Source organism: Podarcis erhardii (assembly GCF_964252035.2).
Source record: "Podarcis erhardii genome assembly, chromosome: 7".
NCBI lineage: Eukaryota > Metazoa > Chordata > Lepidosauria > Squamata > Lacertidae > Podarcis > Podarcis erhardii.
The window spans coordinates 81,900,820-81,925,181 of NC_138511.1; the positions used below are offsets into that span (position 1 = coordinate 81,900,820).

Below are 24,362 nucleotides of genomic sequence, written 5' to 3' on the forward strand. Positions count from 1 at the left end.
AACAAAGCACCCCTCCCCTAAATTGTGGTGGCTACACATAGAAAGGCATAATGTAGAATCAAAATCTGGAATCCAAGTGCCTGCTCTTCCCTGTGCATAGGGCCAGGGTCAAAGTCACCTGTTACAGGGATGCATGCGTTCTGTACATGAGGTTCGGTCCCTGATGTTCATACCCAAAAGGTTTTTGGGGCTGTGCTACAGCTGATAGAAATTGAAGCCCGAAACATCAGTGGATGTGCAGTGAAGAAGCCAGAATGAATTGCGCGACTTTTGGGGGCTGCCACCAAGAAGACCCTCTCCTGGGCCACCACTATCACCCAAACTTCTGAGGGAGGTGGAAGATTGGCTGATCTAAAAGTCCAGGAGGGCATGGAGGGAGGGAGGGAGGTCGTCTTTCAGGTACTGTACTAAGATAGCTCAGTTGGTTAGAGCAGGGTGCTGATGACTCCAAGGTTGCAGGTTCGATCCCTGTATGGGGCAGCTGAATTGCAGGGGGTTCAGATCAGCAGGGTCCTTTCCAATTCTACAATTCTATAAGTCAATCAAGGCTTTATACACGAATGGTGGGCACCTTGAATTAGGCCTGGAAACGGAACAGCTAGCCGATACTGGATATGTACATGCTCGAATTTTATGTTGTCAACTGCCCTGAGATCTATGGAAGAAGGGTGGTATGCAAATTTAATTTAATAATAATAATAGAATTTTGGAGGGATGTGATAGAAGACAGAAGGAAAGTGGGGATAGGACTGGGTCAATTTGGTCTACTTCCTCCTTCCTCCTGTATGTTGGATCTCCCTAATGTCTCTTTGTTTCCGCAGGCGGGGCTGTGCCCCAGAGCGCCCCTCCCGTGCCATCCGGCGGCTCCCACTTCCGCTTCCCCCCCTCAACACCGTCCGACGTGCTGTCTCCCGCTGAAGACCTGCGCTCGCCGGGCGTCTTCTCGGCCGTGGCGCGCCGCCTGGCGCGGGGCTCGGTCAGCGACTGCAGTGACGGCACCTCTGCCAACTCGGAGGTGGAGGAGTCCCTGGCTGAGGAGCAGCGTCGCGGTGGTGGGGAGCCCGGAAGCTTCCGGGGCCCCCCGGTGCCCGGCCACGCCCGCTTGACCCATGACGGCCTCTTCCGGGTCTATCCGCGCCCACGGGTCCCTGAGCCCCTCAGCCCTTTTCCCGTGTCTCCTATGGCCGGGCCTGCGGGCCTCCTGCCCCCTCAGCTGTCCCCGGCTCTCCCCCTCACGCCCACGCACATGAACTACACCCCTTCGCCCACCCTCAGCCCCATGTACCCCGGCGGCTCCCACTTCTCCTTCAACCCAGAGGACATGAAGCGCTATCTCCAGGCCCACACTCAGAGTGTGTACAACTACCACCTCAGCCCCAGGGCCTTCCTCCATTACCCAAACATCGTCATCCCACAGCCCCAGCGCCTCGAGAAACCGCCCCTGCCACCACCACCGCCACCACAGGCCGAAGAGCCGCCTTCCCCTTTCAAGTTCAAGCTGCAGCCGCCGCCGTTGGGGCGCCGCAACCGCGACAAGCAGCAGCCCCCCGGCTTGCCCCCGGGAGAGTCCAGCAGCGGCATGCCATCCTCCTCTTCTTCTTCCTCCTCTGCCTCTACATCTGGGGCGGAGCCGCCTCTGCTGCCCCAGATCAAAGTGGAGCCCATTTCGGAGGGCGAGTCGGAGGAGGACCTGACCGTCGAGGTGACCGACATCAGCGAAGATGACGAGGACGTCTTCAAGGCTCCTCTCGTGCCTCTGGAAAAGCTGGAAGAGGAGGAGGAGACCCCGGCGGCCGCAATGGCGGCCGCGCTCCCCGCCTCCCGCACCGGGGAAAGCAGCAAATGCATCCCTCTCAAGCTGCGCTTCAAGCGCCGCTGGAGCGAGGACCAGAGGCTGGAAGCGGGCGCGGGGGCCGAAGAAACGGATGACAAGAAGGTGAAGGGGGAAGACGACGCCAGCAGCCACGGGGACGGGGTGGGTGGCCGGCGGATCAGCACTGAGCTGCAGCGGGCCACGGCCGAGCTGACCCTGGAGAACCGGGATTCCTAGAGCTGGGATGCGCAGCCCCCCCCCCCCACAGCTCCCTTCCCAGGACAGACGGACAAAATGGGCAGGAGGGGGAAGAAGGGGGGGCTGGTTTTGCTGCCTTAACTCAGAGATTATCTTTTTACCTTTTGTCAGTTTCCCTTCTCTCCACCCCTCCGCCCCCTGTTTATTCCGGAAACTCTGTAAATTTTATTATTGTTTCTTATCTGGAAGCCAGACGAAAAGGAAAAAAAAAGCAGGAAAGAAAAAGAATTAGGGGACGGGGCGGAAAAAAATATTGAACAGTTTTTACGTGTCTATATACATATATAAATATATATATATAAACTCTTTGCGGGGAGGGGGGATTTCTAAAAAATTAATATGCTGGGACGACTTTTAAGGGTTCTCTTTATTCCTGTTCAACCCCCTTTCCCTTAAAATCCTTTAAGGTTATATAGTCCAAGGCCTTTTTAAAAAAAAGAAAACCCCGCAGGAATGAGTAGGGTTTTTTATTTTTTAAAAGAACGAAAGCTCATAATTTTGGTTTTGCCTTCACGGGGTTTTTTAAGGGGTGGTCTTATTAAAAGAACCCACCTCCCCGATATTTTCCTTCTCTTCCTCCCCCCCCCCCCCTTGCGATTGGCAAGTTTAAAGCACAATACACTTTTTAATCCTCCAGGGGATTGAGAAGAGAATTAGCCATATTTTTCATGCATCTCACTCCATTTTAATAGCGCCCAAAAAGTGGGGTGTGGGGTAATTAATATCCCCTTCTAACTCATATTATGTAGAAGCGATGTACCTTTTAAAAAATAAAATGCACCCCCCACAACCATGCTCTTCCCCTGCCCCACCAAAAAAACACAGAAACCAACCTCATTTGCTAGAGGTTCCTAGGGCAGAGAGTCTCGCTCCAGAGCATCATCTTAATCTCTTCCCCCAGCCCATCTCTCCTCTCCTATAAATAGTAAGTTGGTATATTTGTGAAACTTTGGGATCCAGAATAATGACAGAAGAGGGATTTCCACCCACCCACCCAATCCTCCAAAGAAACTCCTTCATAATCCATTGCTTTATGTAACCAAAAATGAACTAGTGGGCTTGGTCACAGTGTGCCCCCCTCTCTGCCTATCCCACTGTGGTCGTGGGTGGGTGGGTGGGTGGGTTTTCAAAGGGGTTTTTAAGTGCCTGTTGCAAGTGCTTTTTCCAAGAGAGTTGGCACTCCTATTTCTCTTTTTTTTCTCCCAACCCTACTTTTCCAATACTATTTGTCCCACGAAACCCCCATTCCTTCCTCTCTCCATGCCTCTTTCCCCACCCCCAAATTAAGGCACTGTTTCGCCACATCACTGAATAAATCCCTCCTCGAGATGGAGGGCCGGAAGCTGCCCCATCTTCCCCTTTCTGTCAAAAAGGGAGATTTGGAGCCAGGGGGTGACTGCAGGATGACAGTGCCTTGCAAAAAAACAAACAAAACAACAACAACAAAGCAGGGATCTTTCCCCCCAAACAAATACTTGTGTACCTCCTAATTGCGCCCCAAACCCAGGCAGGCCTTTGTTTTCGGCTACCCCACATTCAAGCAGGAAAGATACTTTTTCCATGTCCCAGCAGGAGAGAGAAATGTCTGTTGTTTTTTCTGCATCCAGACGAAAAAACAAAACAACCACTCAAAATGGGTTTTGGAAGGGTGCTGTTAGCCTGGAAGGCTAGGTCTTCGATCATAACCTGCTGTTTGTTGGGTGAACATAACGAGGCATCATGCTAAAGGGTTTTTTTTTATACAGCCTTATTCAGATTCTTGTACATATCGAGGAAATGGGGGTGTCTCATTTTAAGAATGTAAAAACAAAAACAAAAAACACACCAATAAAAGGGTTTTGAGATTTCATAACTTTGTGCTCCCTTAGAAAAAGAAAACAGCTTCGTGCATCTTGGAAAGTTTAATGCATTGCTCTTGATTTGAATGAGTTGCTATAACGTTTCCCGAAAAAGTGGTTCTGCATTGACTGCAAGTTCTCTACCAAGAACATCTGAATTCTGCCACATGAAGCTTAATAGTGGAGGCTTATTTCTCCACCTCTAGCTTCTAAGAGTGTGGATTTACAAGCAGAGTGTGGTAGACATATTCGAGATGATAAAAGCTGAGATTCTTGAAAAGGTAAAATTCCAGACTATGCTGCTATAGATGCATATAGGTAAAGGGACCCCTGACCATTAGGTCCAGTCGTGACCGACTCTGGGGTTGCGGCGCTCATCTCGCTTTATTGGACGAGGGAGCCGGCATACAGCTTCCGGGTCATGTGGCCAGCATGACTAAGCCGCTTCTGGCGAACCAGAGCAGCGCACGGAAACGCCAGTTACCTTCCCACTGGAGCGGTACCTATTTATCTGCTTGCACTTTGACGTGCTTTCAAACTGCTAGGTTGGCAGGAGCAGGGACCGAGCAACGGGAGGGATTCGAACCGCCGACCTTCTGATCGACAAGTCCTAGGCTCTGTGGTTTAACCAACAGCGCCACCCGTCCCTTACAGATGCATATGTGACTCCGCTTATAACATGGTAGGGGTGAGGATTCTGTGGTCCTCCAGACATTGTTGGACTCCCAACACCCATCAGCCTGAGCAAGGATGGTCAATATTTGGAAAGCCACAGGTTCTCCAAAGAGGCCTTGCTTCTGATTAAAGATAATGCATAGAATTTCTAGGATGAGATTTCTCCTTCCCTCAAACTCTTCAAGGCTGATGAAAAACTTCTTTTTCACATTTTCCTTTCCTATCTTAACCTGAATATCGAACGTGCTTTGCAAGGAGCCCTGGGCTTGCTTGCTAGCCGCCCCACATTTCCATTCTGCAAGTGGAAACCTGTGGAGAATCATTTTAAAGGATCCCTTCTAGGGTTGTGCCTAGTGTTCCAAGGCCGCAAAATTGCAGATAATCCCGTTGCAAAGAGCTAATCTTGAGGGGTATGTTTTGCGGCTATATATTTCCCACAGAGACACTGCTGATCAACAGGAGCAGCCCTGTTATAGCCTAGTCAATGCTGATTGAATATGCACGCTTGGAAAATGCTCAATGCTGTGACAAGTGGCATGGGGATCATCCTATACTCTAGAGTTATAAACAGGGATGCTGGCAAGGCCAGCAGACCTTACTGTAGCTCTGGATGAATCCAAGTGGTCCCTGGGACAGTCCCCTTGTGACAGTCCTTTGCGGTAGAAGACAGGACAGTACTGTAGTGAGCAAGCTGTCCGTCAAAGAACCATGGGCAGTATCTAAGACACGGATTCCATTAGCACAAGGGACCCAAATTTGCTCCAGAGGATTGAGGGAACCCTAGAACAGTACAAGAGGAAAAGGGAGGAGGTTCTGTTGCACAAGTGTAAATCCTTGCATTAATGGAACGTAGTGCTACATTGGGTGCAATCCTCCTTTGCCATTCTTGATTATTCTCACTGAGGAACCTCTTAATACAGTACCTTATTTTAAAAGCTGCTGAGTCCTGAAGGCAGGCCTGTTGAAGACTGTTCATGGAGCAAGTGGAAGTGAGCTGTGTTCTGACCTGAAGGAAGGAGTGAGGGTGGCCTAGGGCAGGGTTAGGCCGACTTCAGGTATTCTCCCCCCCCCCCCAATTATTATTTGGACATGAAGATACCCCAACCAGAGCCAGATGTAAAATAATGGCGGAGATTGCTCCAGTACACTTCAGATGAAGAGCACAGTGACTCCTAGGCACAGGAATTTGCTTTCGGGATCAGAACTGGTTTCACAATCCTCACGCGAGCCCACTTAACGAGATGTTTTTCCCCTGTGCCTTGCACCTAGAGAACCTTCAGATGTTGTTAATCCGAACTATAGGCTACACCAGCTGAACCTGATGGGAACTGGAGTCTTGACTGCATCTAAAGCTTCACAGGGTGCCCATCTCTGCTGATCAGTTAGCAATGGTTGGATGGATGTGTTTCCTAGTTCCATGTCAGTTCTGCATGTGTTCAATAGGCTTCCTGTTGATGTGGATTTAAAAACAAAGCTCTAGTTGCATTTAAATCGTACGTATTTTTATGTGCAGCTCTGCATCAAAATGCAGAAGCGTGCAGTTGATAACTGCATTCTGAGCCACAAGCGAATCTTGGGACTGCAAATCAAGCTGGCTTGTTTTAAAGCAGACCAGATAGAATTATTAAAACAGCACAGCACGACAAGGCAGTTTCACTGCCCTCTTTGTCCCTCCATTATTCGTTCTCCCACCCACTTGTCAGGGACCACTGGTCATCCCTGACCCACTGGTCTTGCAAGCTAGGGATGGTGGGAGTTCAAAAACAGCTGGAGACCAGAGTTTGGGGAGACCCTGATCTAGGCCATTGGCATTGCCTGCGAATACCAGTTACTTGCAACTGCAAGCAGGGAAGAGTGCTGCTGTTGCACTTGTGAGCTTCCCACAAGCATCTGGTTCACCACCTTGAGAACAGGATTCAGGAGCAGATGGACCACTGGCCTGATCCAGTAGACTCTTCGAGTTCTTAAGCAGTTGCACAGTTCAGGGGCACCAACCACACAGAAGCAGCTGGAGGCAGTACATGCATCTGTTTGGTCACTATGAGATACTGGACTAGATGAGCTACTGGTCTAATGCAAAAAGGCCCTCCTAATGTCCTTAGAGGGACGCAGGTGGTTGCTGTGGGTTAAACCACAGAGCCTAGGGTTTGCCAATCAGAAGGTCAGTGGTTCGAATCCCCACGACGGGGTGAACTCTCGTTGCTCTGTCTCTGCTCCTGCCCACCTAGCAGTTCGAAAGCACGTCAAAGTACAAGTAGATAAATGGGTACCACTCCGGCAGGAAGATAAACGGCGTTTCCGTGCGTTGTTCTGGTTCACCGGAAGCGGCTTAGTCATGCTGACCACTTGACCCGGAAGCTGTACACCGGCTCCCTCTGCCAGTAAAGCGAGATGAGCGCCGCAACCCCAGGGTCGGCCATGACTGGACCTAATGGTCCCTTTACCTTTACTTTAATGTCCTTAAGGGGCCATTTTTATGGATGTGTTTTTTCCCCTCTGCAGATTTTTCATAATTTTGGGGCATCCCAGAAGTATGCACAGTCTGCTGGTAAGTCTCTCGTAGTTTTTGGCTAGATAACCACAAGCAGAGGAAGACTGATCTCTGTTGATGCACAGATGCTTTTCCAAGACTGCTTTGGAAATGCTGCTTTCTTTCCCCATTGCCACAATCTCCATTACTGTGGAAGTTTTGAGAAAGGGCTGCTTCACCTCTATGGTGCAACTTTGTGAAAGTGCGGTATGGACTACAGAATTCATTTTTTGGAAACTCCGCTTGCACGTATGTTGCGTTTTTTGTTTTTTGTTTAAAGGAACAAAGGCGTTGGGGCAAAGCAGTTTCTAGTATGGTACTTGATAGCTGCAAATACACACATTGAAAATGAAGAGTGAAGCTTTCTGGAAATCTCAGAAGCCAGCAGCAATGGGGTAGGGAAGTAAACTAAGATCAGGATGCAATAGGACTTCTTTGCAACCAGAAAACACATGGAAGTAAATTGTGCAAGTTTGTCTAACTTGTGCAAGCGTGAAAATCTGTCATGTCTAGAAGCAGGAGCTTAATTTCTTTTCGGTACGAAATAAACCCAGGCCAGTTGTTGAAGTCCTTTTCTAGAAACTGCCCTCCATGTTTGTGGTTGTTTGGGGCTGTTATCTCTTAAGGTCTGAGGAGATGCTTGTGGAATTAATAGCCTCCTTTTGCCCCTGTTTGCTTTTAGAGGGTGGGGCTTAAAGGATATTAAGACCCCAGAGCAGGCCTGAAAAGGACTGCACTCATTCACCTCTCTTAATACCTACGGAAGCAGCCTCCAGCATCATGCCTGCCAGAAAGACCGGTTTGTGCTGCACAAGACGGGGGGGTGGCAGGGAAGAGAGACGGCGCACATCTCAGGTCCTACCCTGGGGCAAGCCCTGTCTGCAGAACTCGCTTCCTCTTCCACCTAGGCTGCAACCTAGCCAAGCACCCTTGGGTGCAAAAGGAGGTGGAACAGAGTTATGGACCCTCAAACGCAGCACCAAGGTCTCTTAGCATTTTCAGTGTCCGTCCGAGCGTTCATTATTACTTTGCTTAATACTCCCCAAACAGCTTGTAAGTAACAGGAGAAGGATGGAGTGCAAACTAGATTTTGCTCAACTTTTCACATTGGTTTCAATGGGAGTTAAGGAGTGAAGTGAAGTTTCATTGATTTCCATGGGAATGAGCAGCTGACTTAAATTACGATCCGGCAGAATCCAATGTTTGGTTTCATTTTGTTAAGTGGGCCGTATCACTTAAGGCAATAAATTCGTGACGTTTGTGCGGGGTTCTGGGGAGGAAAAAAATGTGTTTGCTCTTAATAGTTACCCAGAGCATTTAAAAATATTAACAGGAGCCCGCACATGTAAAATAACCCATCCCTAAATACTTTTCCAAAAAATAAAGGCCTGCTATTCTGCAGAAGGCAATTGAGGAATGAGCAAGACCAGTGTCTCTGGGGGGGGGGGGGGAGAGAATGCCGCAGTTCAGGGTCAGCAAACCTCTGTATGGTGTTGGGTTTTTTTTGACTACAACTCCCATCATCCCTGATCGTTGGCTGGGGCCATGATGTTCCCCAGGGCTGCTGTAGTTTCATCGCAGAAGAGGCCCTGTTTCTTTCAGCTATCCGTCACAATCTCTGAAACAGCAATATGTGGAGCTGGGCAAGTAGGGTTTCATGGAAGTGCTGTAGCACGGTCTGTACTTTTTAATATTATTGTCAATTTATTACCATGAGACTGGAAATGATGTACGCAAGCAATCCAATTTCTGCAGATTTGCAAAAAAAGAAAAAGAGGCTGTCAAGGATGCTGATGCCTCATCCCGTGTCAGTGAAAATCCTACCAATATTTCTTGCTTGAGATTTTAGTAGGCGTTGTCCTACCCTCCAACATTTCTCCAATGAAAATAGGGACATCCTATTTCATAATAATGATAATTATTTTATTATTTTTACCCTGCCCATCTGACTGGGTTGCCCGAGCCACTCTGAGCGGCTTCCAACATTTCTCTGATGAAAATAGGGACTGTGATAAGGAAAAGCAGGACATTCCAGGCTCAAATCAGAAACCGGGATGGCTTCTATAAATCCAGGACTGTCCCTGGAAAATAGGGACACCTGGAGTGTTTGCATCGTTCTATCTTCAAACGTAATTATCCTGAGGTCTCCTAGATGCTCATTCATGCGCTCTCCTATCCCTATTTGCAGGGACGCGGGTGGCGCTGTGGGTTAAACCAGAGCCTAGGACTTGCCGATCAGAAGGTCGGCGGTTTGAATCCCCGTGACGGGGTGAGCTTCCGTTGTTCAGGTTCCTGCTCCTGCCAACCTAGCAGTTCAAAAGCATGTCAAAGTGCAAGTAGATTAATAGGTACCGCTCTGGCGGGAAGGTAAACGGCGTTTCCGTGCGCTGCTCTGGTTCGCCAGAAGCGGCTTAGTCATGCTGGCCACATGACCCGGAAGCTGTACGCCGGCTCCCTTGGCCAATAAAGCGAGATGAGCGCCGCAACCCCAGAGTCGGTCACGACTGGACCTAATGGTCAGGGGTCCCTTTACCTTTACTATCCCTATTTGTGACCTTCATTCCGTATTACTGGGCAGCGTTTTAGGCTGTTTCCTACACTCGGTTTTAGTATTTCTACACTTGTTTTCTACCTTGCATTGAGTCCCCCTTTCTGGACAAAAAACACCACACATCGTTAATAAGTTCTCCCAATCAGGCACCCACTAATCCCTTCAACTGCCTTGTTTCCCTTTGCTGCCTGCTTCCCAAAATGCCAATGTGACGTGTTTTCCATGAAGCTTTGGGTCTAATTCTATATAAATTTCTGCAATTTTCTGAAACCAAATACATTTCCCCCTCTTACTACCATCTTATTTTTCTCCCCCGGTTGCTTCTCTGGTGTCAGGTTTTTTAGAATGTAAGCTCTGTAGAACAGGGACTTCTTCCCACCCCTTAAAATATAGTCTTAAGAGGCTCGCCCCTCCTCCATTGACTGTGGTTCTATAAATGATACAAACCATGGCTCACGTTCTGACAGTTAGCTGGTCTCAAGGGCAGCCAGCTCCTTCTACGGTTGCAAACGTTGCTCCTCTGAAAGTCCCATTGCACCCTTGTTGAAGCGAGTAATTAGTGGAAGGAAATGTGGGGCAGCTGTGGGTGCCGGAATATCTCGTCCTTCCTGTTCTTGCCATGGCCTGCAGTGCGATGAAATAATCTGCCCACCCAGCAGAAATCAGGGCTCCGTCATTCTGGAGACAGCAGACTTCCTAAGCGAAAAGAGGAAGGTTGTCGGTTGCCTGTTGGCCAAAACCTGCAGGTGCCCCAGAGCAGGACTCTGTGCCATATATGTAGCAAAATGGCTTGTGCCACTTCTGGCATCTTAACACAGGATAACTCATGTCTGAGGTAGGGGAAGCATGGGCCACCCAGATGGCCCATTCATTCATTCAATTTATACACCAATAGAAAGCATGTGAACAAAATAATCTTAATAACAACCCCTCCCCCCCAACAGCACATTCAATAGGCCATACCAGGCTGAAGGCCTGGGTAAAGAGGAGTGTTTTTGCCTGGTGCCTAAAGACATGTAATGATGGCACCAGGCGAGCCTCTCTGAGGAAAGCATTCCACAGACGGGGAGCCACCACAGAAAAGGCCCGTTTTCATGTTGCCACCGTCCGAGCCTCTCTGGGAATGGGGACATAGCGCAGGGTTTGATGACAAGTGCAGGGTCCGGGTTGGTTCGTATGAGGAAAGGCAGTCCTTAAGGTATTGAGGTCCTGAGCTGTGTAAGGCTGCATAGCACTTTGATTTGGGCCCGGAAATGAATTGTTCCGGGGAGCAATCTGGCTGTTGAGTTCTGACTATGCTACCCATCATTCCTAACATTTGACTGTCCTGCCTGGGGCTGATGGGAGTTGGAGTCCAGCAACCTCTGCAGGGCCGCAGGTTTCCCGCCGTAGATTCTGTGCTCACAAGTACTGTAGATGCTCTCCAGGGTTTCATAGAGGGTGTCTCTCCTGGGCCTACCTGGCAACTGAACCTGGGACCTTCTGGTGCAAAGCAGAGTCTCTTGTCCAAAGGGACGGCAGCAAAAGCCGGCAGTGTCTCTCGGAGCGAAACAGGGACATTTCACCGTACCTTAAACGTACCTCATAGCTCTGATGGCTGCCTGCGTACCTGGCTTGCACGGCCCGAAAGGCAAAGAGGGTGTTGTTCAGTTCAAGAAATATGGCTCTGGGGTGGGTGTTTGTACAGGGAACACAATTGTTCTAGAACGGATCATCAAATGAGTGAAAGGAACCTTGCCAGCTATGGCAACAAACACACTATGGTGTAGCCTGAGCATTTGTGCGCGTGCATTTTTGTGCAGCGGTGACAGGTTTGGTACACAACTCCCTCAATTTCTTAAGATCTGGGGAGCGCGGGAGAGAAGGAAGGTGACATGCTAAGGACATTTTTTAACATGCATCTGTCGAAGCAGAGATAGTGGTTTGCCTGGGATGGGCATCAGAAAAGGCCCTGAAAAAAAACACACAGTTGGAACGCACTTTTGGGGCTATCTATGAATCGCCCTTTTCTTCGCGGAGCGCAGGGCTATGTGGCGGTTCCCTGCCCTTCCACTGTATCCTCACTACAACCCTGTGAGTAGGTTAGGCTGAGCAAGAGGGCCCCTGGCCAACGACTACCCCAGTGACTGTTGGTAGAGCATGAGACTCTCAATCCCAAGGTCATGGGTTTGAAACCCACCTTGGGCAAAAAGATTGGCCTCGATGACCCTTGCGGTCCCTTCCGAACCGACAGTTCTGTGACCTTCAAGCCCCACTGTCCTGGTGCGGATCCTAATAATTAAACACATCCCTCGAATCTTATTTCCAGGCAGGTAACATAGCTTTGTGGGGCCTTCCACAAAGGCCTATCATAGGGCGAGAGCTGGGCCAGGAGAAGGCGGCACCCGCCACCTATTGCCAGGAGGGAGGGAGGCTGGGGAGGTCAATCCACCTGCCACCCCTTCTGAGGTCTCGGAAGACGGGGGAAGAGCCGCGGGTGCGGCCTCTTGCTGGCTCTGCTATTTTGGGAAGCAAGGCCTGAACCAAAAGACTTGGTTGTCTCTTAGCAACAGCGATGCCTCCCCTACGGAGCAGCGATGTGAGGGCCCGGCAGCATTAGAGAGGATGCTGGATGCATGCATCACTATAAAACGGCCGGCTGCCCGCACCTGAGCTTCGTCCCGATTTTGCTCCCCCCCCCCCCAGGCATGCAACTCTGTTGACGTGAGCTGGCAGGAGTGTGCTCGAGTGCCGTCATCCCCTAATTGAATTAATCTTGCCTGCTCCCGGTGGGAGGCTCTTTGCTTCTTACCCTTGACTTACTCAATAATTCATTAACCTCTCCATCTCCCCCCTCCCCCCCCCACGCTGAAGCTTTAACCCTTTGGGTCGTGCACATTCCTGAGTAGAGATCTGGGGAGGGCGGGCAGGAATCCCCGCCAGCGTTTACGGGGCCGTGGACTCGTGCCCGTCTACTGCTGGGCCGAGCGACAAAGGTCCTTGCTTTCGGCACACGCCAAAAATATTCTTGCAGTAAGGCATAGGCCGCAATGGGTCAGCCACATTAATCGGGTTTAACGACAGCTTAGCTTCCGAGGGGGCTCTGCCTTCGTCAGTGGCAGGCCACTGAGTAGCTCAGAAGATGATGGAAGTTTCCTTGCCCAGGAAGAGTATGGCTGCTGGAGGTGGACCAAGAAATATCCTCTCCCCACAGTGGCCAACAGGAAGCCCGCAAGCAGCAGCTGAGGTCAACAGCTGATCCCCGGCAGCTGGCATTTGGGTACATGCCGTCCCTGACCCCTGGGCATAGTACACAGCCATTGTGGCTAGCAGCCACTGAACGCCTTGCACTCTATTGATTGATTCCCTCCCATGTTTCTCCGATGAAAATAGGGACGTCCTATTCCGTTATTATAATAATTTTATTATTTGCACCCCGCCCATTTGGCTGGGTTGCCCCAGCCACTCTGGGTGGCTTCCAACATTTAAAAACAACAACAAAAAATTTACTGTAAAAACGTCCCCACACAGCGCTGCCTTCAGATGTCTTCTAAAGGTTGTATGGCTACTTATCTCCTTGGCTCAGGGGTTGCATAACTGCATACCCTCCAACATTTTATCCGATGAAGATAGGGACGTCCTAAGGAAAAGCGGGACATTCCTGGATCAAATTGGAAACTGGGATGGCTTCTGTAAATCTGGGACTGTCCCTGGAAAACAGGGACACTTGGAGGGTTTTTTTTATTTGTCTCCAATGTGTTAACTATGTGTTTTGTGAGGAAGTACTTTATTTTATAGACTGGCGGGTGGCACTGTGGGTTAAACCACAGAGCCTAGGGCTTGCCGATCAGAAGGTCGGCGGTTCGAATCCCCGCAACGGGGTGAGCTCCTGTTGCTCGGTCCCAGCTCCTGGGAATTCAAAAGCACGTCGAAGTACAAGTAGATAAATAGGTACCACTCTGGAGAGAAGGTAAACAGTGTTTCCGTGTGCTGCTCTGGTTCGCCAGAAGCGGCTTAGTCATGCTGGCCACATGACCCAGAAGCTGTACACCGGCTCCCTCGTCCAATAAAGCAAGATGAGCGCCACAACCCCAGAGTCGGTCACGACTGGACCTAATGGTCAGGGGTCCCTTTACCTTTACTTCCTTTTATAACTTCTGATAAACTCCTCCTGGATGTGAAGGTTTTATATAGCTGTTGCAGCCTAATACCTCTCCCATCAAGCTGTCTAAGCCTTTTTTCCAACAGCCATTGCATTTCTTTGGGAACAAGAATCTGATGTAATTGCTTGCAAAGCTGTAGGGCAAGTGTTTATCATGTGCCGATTCTAGAGGCAGAGGCTTTGGGGATGGGCCACAGCTCAGCATCTGCTTTGCATGCCAGTCTCAGGTTCAATCCCTGGCATCTTGAGGGAGGTCTGGGAGCGACTCCCTGCCCCTGGCTGATACCTGGGACATGTACCTGTCATGAACCAACTGGATGCAGGGGTCGGGGGTGGGAGACACCAGCTGAGGAACCCCCAAGGGAAGCTGGCTCAGAGTTTGGGGAGTGGTGGTGGGATGACGATGAGCGGTCAGAGGAAGAAGACTGAGAGGAGGAGGTGTCTGAAGCTGAAGAGGTAACAGGGTTTAGTGAGCAGGGAGAGTATGTGGCAGAGAGAAGTGCAGAATCTGAATCAGAAACTGAAGCAGAAGAGGAGGGAGGTCAAGAGGCAGATATGAGTCAGGCTGGTGAAGAAACCAGGGTGTCTCTCCCTCCTGCTGCAACAAGCTCCCTTCCCTTCTAGTCTCCCAGGACCAGAAGTGGTATGAAGCGAGAGTAGCAAAGGCAGGTGCCCCGGCGTAGTCTCAGATTGCTTGGGAAGGATCAGTGGAGGAGACATAGGCAGCTGTGGGAAGGCAGGGACCTTCAGCCTCCACAACAGCCTCATAGGGGCAAGACCTACAAAGAGTTGCTGTGCTCATTAAGCCTGACACTCCTGAGCAGACCTTGTTTCTTCTAATAGTTGACTTCACTTTATCTGAGTGATTTACTGCTGACCCACCCCTGACAGCTGACTAGTGTAGACAATGATGAACTGGATGGACCAATTGTGTGACTCGATCTAAGGCAGCATCCTATGTTCCTTATGAGGTTGAGAGGCTGGTTAGAAAAGAAAGCTGGCTCCTTTCCTCTGGGTAAAGATACTTAGGATCAGGCTGCTAGTGTGGCAGGCTTTGTAGCACGGAGCAAAATTAATTGGTGTGTAGCTCAAGTGCTCAGTGTTGCCTTGGAGTGAATGAGTGTGTGTCTTTCCACTGGCACTCTCCATGGAGGCTAATATCTGCCCTCAGATCTCCTTTGAGGTCCCTTGGCTTCTGATCTTCCAAGGTACTTCAGGCAAAACGGTGTGTTTGTATGTGAATTCTCCACCGTGGTAGCAGTCCTAGGTTACGATTTGCTCTTCCCAGCCACAACCAACGGGAGGCTGACCACAAGTGCCTGGTCTTACATGAAAAGAAATTTGTTTATTACAGAACAGTGGTTACTCTCCAAAAGGGCTGCCATTTCAATCATGCAAGGACTCTGCTCCTAACCCCAGGTTCATTTGGGGTGGGGAGAGGAGTAGGCTATCGCTTTCCCCTTGGGTGGAGTTAGATGCATTTTACACATGCTCAGAAGCACTCCTCACTTCATTAAGTGGATTGCAATAAATCAATAAAAATTGTCAATAAAACAGGAAGTTGAAAACAGGAATAATGAAAAAAAATAATCAAAATATAATTAAAATCAACATTTACGCTAGAAAGAGATTACAAACACATGTCAGTTTTTTAAACGCCCGGCTAAGCTTGCCTGAAGAAAGCTGTTTTTAGCAGGCACTGAAAAGAGCACATCGAAGGCTCTTGCCAGGTGTCAATCAGCAGGGAATTCCACAAGTGTTGCACGTTCCAGGAACTGGAGGGGAAACCAAGCAAAGGTGGTTTCTGAAGGCTGAGACTTGGCTCAGGTGAAGCTGTACTGCTCCACAGCAAAACTTGTTTTAACAAGCAAAGGATCTCTTGGTCTCATTATGGATTCTCTCTCTCCCACCCCACTCCATAATTATACAAGAAGCTGGATTCACCCGGCGAAGCTGATCAACAATTATAGCTCAGGACTTCTTCGCACAACATGAAATCAGGGTGCAGCATTCCCTGCCACAGGCTTGTAATGGCAGCCACCAACTCCGACAGCTTCAAGAAAGAATGAACTCTCCACCTCCATCAATTTGCCTTATCAGCAGCTGGAAGGCATGATAATTAAGTGAAACCTCCATAGCCAAGAGGCTGTATATCAATAATTAGCTTAGATCTGCAAAACTGGGACCTTTACAGGTGTTGCATAATATCATTATTTGCTTGTAAGAAATCAATCTCTCAGGGAGGCAGCTCCAACACTTGTGGAACTCCCTGCTGATTGACACCTGGCAAGTGGCTTCAATGTGCTCTTTTCAGTGCCTGCTAAAAACAGCTTTCTTCAGGCAAGCCTAGCCGGGCGTTTAAAAACTGACATGTGTTTGTAATCTGTTTCTAGCGTAAATGTTGATTTTAATTATATTTTGGGTTTTTTTTCAGAATTCCTGTTTTCAACTTCCTGTTTTATTGACAATTTTTATTTATTTATTGCAATCCACCTAGAGATTCTATTTACACAATCAAGCAGGATATAATTTTTGATGTAACCACTGCCCCTTGTGCATTTTTCTAATCTATGGGTTCTGCTGAAGAAGATTCCAGCGAAACAGTCAGGTTATCCAGGATCACTGTCCTACGTTGTTATTCACTTAGCATCTATTACTTTGTTTCAACCATAGACTCATTATACTTCTACGGACTTTGAAAGATTGACAGACGTGTGTTCATTTGTTTTCAGATATATCAGAGAATTTACAAGTGTACATATTTTGTTTTTGTTGTACAGTGGTACCTCAGGTTAAGTACTTAATTCATACCGGAGGTCCGTTCTTAACCTGAAATTGTTCTTAATCTGAAGCGCCACTTTAGCTAATGGGGCCTCCCGCTGCCGCCGGGCTGCCGGAGCACGATTTCTGTTCTCCTCCTGAAGCAAAGTTCTTAACCTGAAGCACTATTTCTGGGTTAGCGGAGTCTGTAACCTGAAGCGTATGTAACCTGAAGCGTATGTAACCCGAGGTACCACTGTACTAAATCATGTACATTATGCAATAAGAACTACAGTGCTATCTAGTATACTGGTCTTCGTGTTGCTTGTGTTGTTTGTTGTGTTAAGTTTGCAACACAGGGGTTTATTGTTTATTTTGTCGCCATGCAAAAAGCCAGGCAAGGGCTTCTACTAACATGCACACACAAGCAAGCGAGAGACATCATCCCAGCTCGTCTGCCCTTACCAGTTAGGCAACAGCATTTCAGGAGCAGAACCACTAAGAGGTTGTAGTCTGGGGAAGAGTCCCGGGGTCCAGGCAGCTGAACACAGAATTCCTAAATTAGTACAGGCCTTGGCCTGCTCTATTGCTTTGGCTGACTCTGGTTTGGACACTTAATCCACCCAGGAGATCACTCCTGGTTGTGTGCATTCTTTAAATTCACGATGTCCACCTATAATTACCACAAGGATCGTCGCCCTTGCAGGATGTAGAGGGGGTGGGGGGGCTCTTTGTAGCTGCTCACCTGCAGGGCAGGTTTGGCCTTCTAAAGACACCTAGCAGATTTGTGCACATATATATTTCAAAACTCCCTTTAGGTCAGATCTATACTGCTGGAGTGGAAACAGTCCTCTTCCCTGTAGGAACACAATGCTCCAAGTGCCCCCTTGTGGCGACTGAATTCCATTGCATGGCTTCAACTTGGGCTGTATATGCCTTTAAGGCACATTGAAAGAACAAACACCGCTCTTGCCTCCCTCGAAGAATTCTGGGTACTGTAGTTTGTTAAGGGTTACTGGGCGCTGTAACTCTGAGATGGGTAAACTACAGCGCCCAGAATTCTTTGAGGCAGGGGTGTGTGTTTTAGAGGTGCAATGTACAAGCAGCCCTTCTCTGCTTCATATATCTCTCTCGGCTTGGACTCATGATAGCTGTGGTCAGCAACTGATTTGGTTGGAGGTCGCTGAAGCCACAATCCTTAACCACCCTGATTATGTGCCTTGACTGGCTGCATGATCCTCGGAAATGCCAAGAATTGAATCTGGGACGGTCTGAATGCAAAAGCATTACACTCCACACACACACAAAAAACCTCCTTTCCAAACCCCGAAAAACCCGAGAGCTTCTAAAAGAGCTCACCTGCTGACTAGCAGCCCAATTCTATTCATGGGCATTTAGAAATAAGTCCCATTGGGTTCAATGGGAGGTTATTATCAAGTAACTCTGGACAGGATTTCTGCATCAGGAAATGGGATGGCTCATAATAGTTTGTGTTATTATGCAGTCCATTTTTTATCTCACTCAGGACAGCCTCCAAGCCCATTTTATCCCCACATCAATCCTGTGAGGTGGATTAAGCCTTTTTCAAATACCTGAAGGGCTGTCACATGTGGCAAGCTTGTTTTCTGCTGCTCCAGAGGGTAGGGCCCAAACCAATAGTCGCAGCTGGTTAGAGTGTGGTGCTGATAATGCCAAGGTCGTGGGTTCGATCCCCTTACAGGCCTGTTGCATATCCCTGCAATGCAAGGCTTTTGACTGCATGATCCTCAGAGTCCCTTCCAACTCTACAATTCTATGATTCTGTTAGGGATAACTTTCTGACGGTAAGACAGTGGACTGCACTCCTTCGGAAGATGGCGGACTCTCCTTCACTGGAAGGTTTTTAAACAAAGGTTGGATGGCCATCTGTCAGGGATTATTCAGCTGTGATTCCAGCATTGCAGGGGCTTGGAGTAGATGGCCCTTGCGATTCCTTCCATGATTCTAAGTCGTCTTGTTGCAGCCATTGTTCTCCCTAAACTTCTTTCATTTCTGAGATGGTAATCTGAGCCTTAAGGCTTAATAGCTGCTAGACCTCTTTTGTACATAATACTGCTTACAGGGGTTGCGGTGGAGAAAGAGAGAGCACTGGCATTTCATGGCAAGATTTATCTTGGAACTATGACTCTAGGGTGAATGTTCCTTAAAACAACTCACACTGCAATTCTAGGCATGCCTACTTAGAAGTTCCCCTATTGCAACCTTAAGCTCTCCTTTTATAAAAAGCCTCGAGGCTAGAAAGGTGTGTGGCTATTATGCTGCCATGCCCTGATAGTTAAAACATATCCATCCAGAAACCAATTGCTGGCAAAGAAAGAGCAGCCTCCAGGGCATGGGATAAATATATTTTTTGATCTAACTCTTGTGTTGTTTCAAGGTGCATGCAAGTTTCATCTCTCTCTCTATATATATAAGACTCATAAATCACAGAATCATATCTTCTACATTAAGAGAAGCTGGCAGAGGTGGGAGGGTGGGAAGTAGGGAGGTCCTGGCCCAGAAATGCCATGGGGTGCTTGGCACTGATTCTGAAATCACCTATTCCCATCAGCTCCAGCCAGCATGGCCAGTGGTTAACCCTCAATGAACCACAGAATTGTAGAGTTGGAAGGGACCAGGAGGGTCATCTATTCTAGTCCAACCCCTTGCAATGCTGGAATCTTTTGCCCAATGGGGGGTTTGACCTCAAACCCACAACCCAGAGATTCTCATTCTCTACCAACTGAGCTATCCCAAGTTATAGTCAACCAACATCCTGGAGGGCCACTCATGGGTATACTGGGGATGGGGCAAGGGCAGCTGCCCCCTCCCATATCAATAAAAATACATAGCTAACTGTGGTTCTGTCCCCTCCCCAACAAAAGGCCTGCCCCACTGAAATATACTCAGAGTCGCCAAGTGATTTCTTTATTCAGCTCTTTATTCAGCTCATAGTGGTGAGGAGGAATGAATGAAAGTCCCCTCAAAGTATCTGCTTTATATACATTATTTACACAATGGGCTGCACATGATTGGCTAATTCTGGAATTCTACTGTAAGCCAATCAGGTTGTGGATTCACTTCTATCTGGAGCATGATTGGGTGGTTCCTGCCAACCAATCATACTGCTGCATTGTTCTAGGACCAATCAGACTGCTGCATTCTGAATCCTATTGTTCTAGGACCAATCAGACTGCTGCATTCTGAATCCTATTGTTCTAGGACCAATCAGACTGCTGCCTTTTGGATCCTATTGTTCTAGGACCAATCAGACTGCTGCAGTTTGGATCCTATTCGACTCGGTACATAACACCCACCCCCCAAGAAAAATCCTGGTTATGCCCATGGGGCCCCTGGTCATTATTTATAAATTTGAAACTCCACATGTAAATGTGCATATGCAAAACAAAAAAATTCCTTCCAGTAGCACCTTAAAGACCAACTAAGTCAGTTCTTGGTATGAGCTTTCGTGTGCATGCACACTTCTTCAGATACACTGAAACAGAAGTTTCCAGACCTTTCTATATAGTGAGAAGGTGGGGAGGGGTATTACTCAGAAGGGTGGTAGGAATGGGTGATTGGCAGATAGCTGTGATGAGCCTGTTGACGACTCTTAACGACTGCAATAGGTCTTACAGGAGGAAGCAAGGGGTGAAAAGGTGAAAAATGGCTTTGTCATGTATAATGAGATAAGAATCCTAGGTCTTTGTTCAGGCCAGGTTTTTCCATTGTTTTAAGTTTGGTGATAAGTTGTAATTCAGCAGCTTCTCTTTCCAGTCTATTTCTGAAATTCCTTTGTAGTAAAACAGCTACTTTGAGATCTTGTATAGAATGTCCTGGGAGATTGAAGTGTTCTCCTACTGGTTTCTCTGTCTTGTGATTCCTGATGTCCGATTTATGTCCGTTTATTCTTTGGCGTAAGGTCTGGCCTGTTTGTCCAATATAGAGAGCTGAAGGACACTGTTGGCATTTTATGGCATACACAATGTTAGACGATGAGCAATTAAATAGTCCCGAAATGGTATGTGTGATGTTGTTGGGGCCAGTAATGGTGTTGTCCGGGTGTATGTGGCAGCAAAGTTGGCATCTGGGTTTATTACAGGCTCTGGTGCCAGTGTCTGTGTTAGGTCTGGTTGTAGTATTATTGTGGGTTAGGAGTTGTTTAAGACTGGGTGGCTGTCTGTAGGCAATGAAAGGTCTTCCTCCCAGAGCTTGAGAAAGAGAACTGTCATTGTCCAGGAGAGGTTGTAGATCTCTGATGATGCGTTGTACTGTTTTAACTTGGGAGCTGTATGTGATGACTAGAGGTGTTCTGTTATTTTCTTTTTTGGGTCTGTCTTGCAGCAAGTTCTCTCTGGGTATCAGTCTGGCTCTGTTGATCTGTTGTCTAACTTCATCTGTTGGGTATTTTAGTTCTAAAAAGGTTTGCTGTAGATCCCTTAGGTGAGAGTCTCTGTCAGTAGAATTGGAACAGATGCGGCTGTAACGTAGTGCCTGGCTATATACAATGGACTGTTTGGTATGTTTGGGATGGTAGCTAGAGGCATGTAGATATGTTTGTCGGTCAGTTGGTTTACGGTATAAGGTGGTGTCTATGTGCCCATCCTGTATTTTTATAGTAGTGTCCAGAAAATGTATTTCTTGCATAGATTGATTCATTGTTAGGTTGATTGTGGGGTGAAAATCATTGAATTTCTGGTGGAAGGTGTTCAGGGTCTGTTGACCATGTGTCCAGATGATAAAAATATCGTCAATGTATCGCAGGTATAAGAGAGGTTTGAGTGGGTAAGAGTTTAGGAAACGTTGTTCTAAATCTGCCATGAAGATGTTGGCGTACTGTGGGGCCATGCGGGTGCCCATTGCTGTGCCGCTGATCTGAAGGAACAGGTCATCACCGAATTTGAAGTTGTTGTGGGTAAGGACAAATTGGCAGAGTTTGGTGGCAAAGTCCGCTGTGGTTTTATCTGAAATGGTGTTCCTTATAGCTTGTAAACCATCGTTGTGTGGGATATTGGTATACAGGGATTCCACATCCATAGTAGCTAGTATAGTATTGTTGGGAAGATTATTTAAAGATTGTATTTTCCTCAGAAAATCTGTGGTGTCACGTACATAGCTGGGAGCACTGATGGCATATGGTTTCAGAACAGAGTCCATATAACCGGAGACACCCACTGTAATAGTGCCAATACCTGAAATGATGGGGCGTCCTGGATTTCCTGGTTTGTGTATTTTAGGTAGAAGATAGAAAGTTCCTGGTCGAGGTTCTGTTGGTGTGTTAGTGAGGATCTGTTCTTGGATGTGTGGGGGTAGCTCCTTAACAATCTTGTTCAGTTCTTTTTTGTATTCTTGTGTGGGGTCTGAATCCAATTTTATGTAAAAGGCGGTATTGGAAAGTTGTCTGTGAGCCTCCTGGATGTAGTCAGTTTTGTTCATGATGACGACAGCTCCACCTTTGTCCGCTTCTTTAATTATGATGTCTGGGTTGTTTCTGAGATTATCTATGGCTCTCCTTTCAGCATGGTTTAGATTTTGTTGTAAGCGATGGTGTTTTCTGGTCACATCTGTTTGGATTCTGTGGCGGAAGCAGTCAATGTACAAGTCCAGTGTGGTATTGCGTCCATCAGGAGGGGTCCATGTGGAGTCCCTTTTACATACCTTTTACATATTTATGTACAGCCTTTTACATAAAATTGGATTCAGACCCCACACAAGAATACAAAAAAGAACTGAACAAGATTGTTAAGGAGCTACCCCCACACATCCAAGAACAGATCCTCACTAACACACCAACAGAACCTCGACCAGGAACTTTCTATCTTCTACCTAAAATACACAAACCAGGAAATCCAGGACGCCCCATCATTTCAGGTATTGGCACTATTACAGTGGGTGTCTCCGGTTATATGGACTCTGTTCTGAAACCATATGCCATCAGTGCTCCCAGCTATGTACGTGACACCACAGATTTTCTGAGGAAAATACAATCTTTAAATAATCTTCCCAACAATACTATACTAGCTACTATGGATGTGGAATCCCTGTATACCAATATCCCACACAACGATGGTTTACAAGCTATAAGGAACACCATTTCAGATAAAACCACAGCGGACTTTGCCACCAAACTCTGCCAATTTGTCCTTACCCACAACAACTTCAAATTCGGTGATGACCTGTTCCTTCAGATCAGCGGCACAGCAATGGGCACCCGCATGGCCCCACAGTACGCCAACATCTTCATGGCAGATTTAGAACAACGTTTCCTAAACTCTTACCCACTCAAACCTCTCTTATACCTGCGATACATTGACGATATTTTTATCATCTGGACACATGGTCAACAGACCCTGAACACCTTCCACCAGAAATTCAATGATTTTCACCCCACAATCAACCTAACAATGAATCAATCTATGCAAGAAATACATTTTCTGGACACTACTATAAAAATACAGGATGGGCACATAGACACCACCTTATACCGTAAACCAACTGACCGACAAACATATCTACATGCCTCTAGCTACCATCCCAAACATACCAAACAGTCCATTGTATATAGCCAGGCACTACGTTACAGCCGCATCTGTTCCAATTCTACTGACAGAGACTCTCACCTAAGGGATCTACAGCAAACCTTTTTAGAACTAAAATACCCAACAGATGAAGTTAGACAACAGATCAACAGAGCCAGACTGATACCCAGAGAGAACTTGCTGCAAGACAGACCCAAAAAAGAAAATAACAGAACACCTCTAGTCATCACATACAGCTCCCAAGTTAAAACAGTACAACGCATCATCAGAGATCTACAACCTCTCCTGGACAATGACAGTTCTCTTTCTCAAGCTCTGGGAGGAAGACCTTTCATTGCCTACAGACAGCCACCCAGTCTTAAACAACTCCTAACCCACAATAATACTACAACCAGACCTAACACAGACACTGGCACCAGAGCCTGTAATAAACCCAGATGCCAACTTTGCTGCCACATACACCCGGACAACACCATTACTGGCCCCAACAACATCACACATACCATTTCGGGACTATTTAATTGCTCATCGTCTAACATTGTGTATGCCATAAAATGCCAACAGTGTCCTTCAGCTCTCTATATTGGACAAACAGGCCAGACCTTACGCCAAAGAATAAACGGACATAAATCGGACATCAGGAATCACAAGACAGAGAAACCAGTAGGAGAACACTTCAATCTCCCAGGACATTCTATACAAGATCTCAAAGTAGCTGTTTTACTACAAAGGAATTTCAGAAATAGACTGGAAAGAGAAGCTGCTGAATTACAACTTATCACCAAACTTAAAACAATGGAAAAACCTGGCCTGAACAAAGACCTAGGATTCTTATCTCATTATACATGACAAAGCCATTTTTCACCTTTTCACCCCTTGCTTCCTCCTGTAAGACCTATTGCAGTCGTTAAGAGTCGTCAACAGGCTCATCACAGCTATCTGCCAATCACCCATTCCTACCACCCTTCTGAGTAATACCCCTCCCCACCTTCTCACTATATAGAAAGGTCTGGAAACTTCTGTTTCAGTGTATCTGAAGAAGTGTGCATGCACACGAAAGCTCATACCAAGAACTGACTTAGTTGGTCTTTAAGGTGCTACTGGAAGGAATTTTTTTGTTTTGACTATGGCAGACCAACACGGCTACCTATCTGTAACTGCATATGCAAAGTTTATGAAAAACTGTACAACAGCAGCGCGCAAGTGGTCACTCTATTTGTTCTTGCCTTCATTAGCTTT

The 24,362-nt window shown here is 47.4% G+C and overlaps 1 protein-coding gene across 3 annotated transcripts in view; it reads left to right on the top strand.

The window, feature by feature from the left end:
* The window catches only part of ERF (ETS2 repressor factor), a 40,132-nt gene extending 36,209 nt beyond the window's left edge, over window positions 1–3,923 (top strand). For all 3 annotated transcript variants that reach the window (XM_081869119.1, XM_081869118.1, XM_081869120.1), the window contains one exon: window positions 822–3,923. In XM_081869119.1, coding sequence (XP_081725245.1) covers window positions 822–2,050 — 1,229 coding nt within the window. In that variant the 3' untranslated portion in view covers window positions 2,051–3,923. The remainder of the gene's footprint in view (window positions 1–821) is intronic.
* Window positions 3,924–24,362: the final 20,439 nt, after the last annotated feature.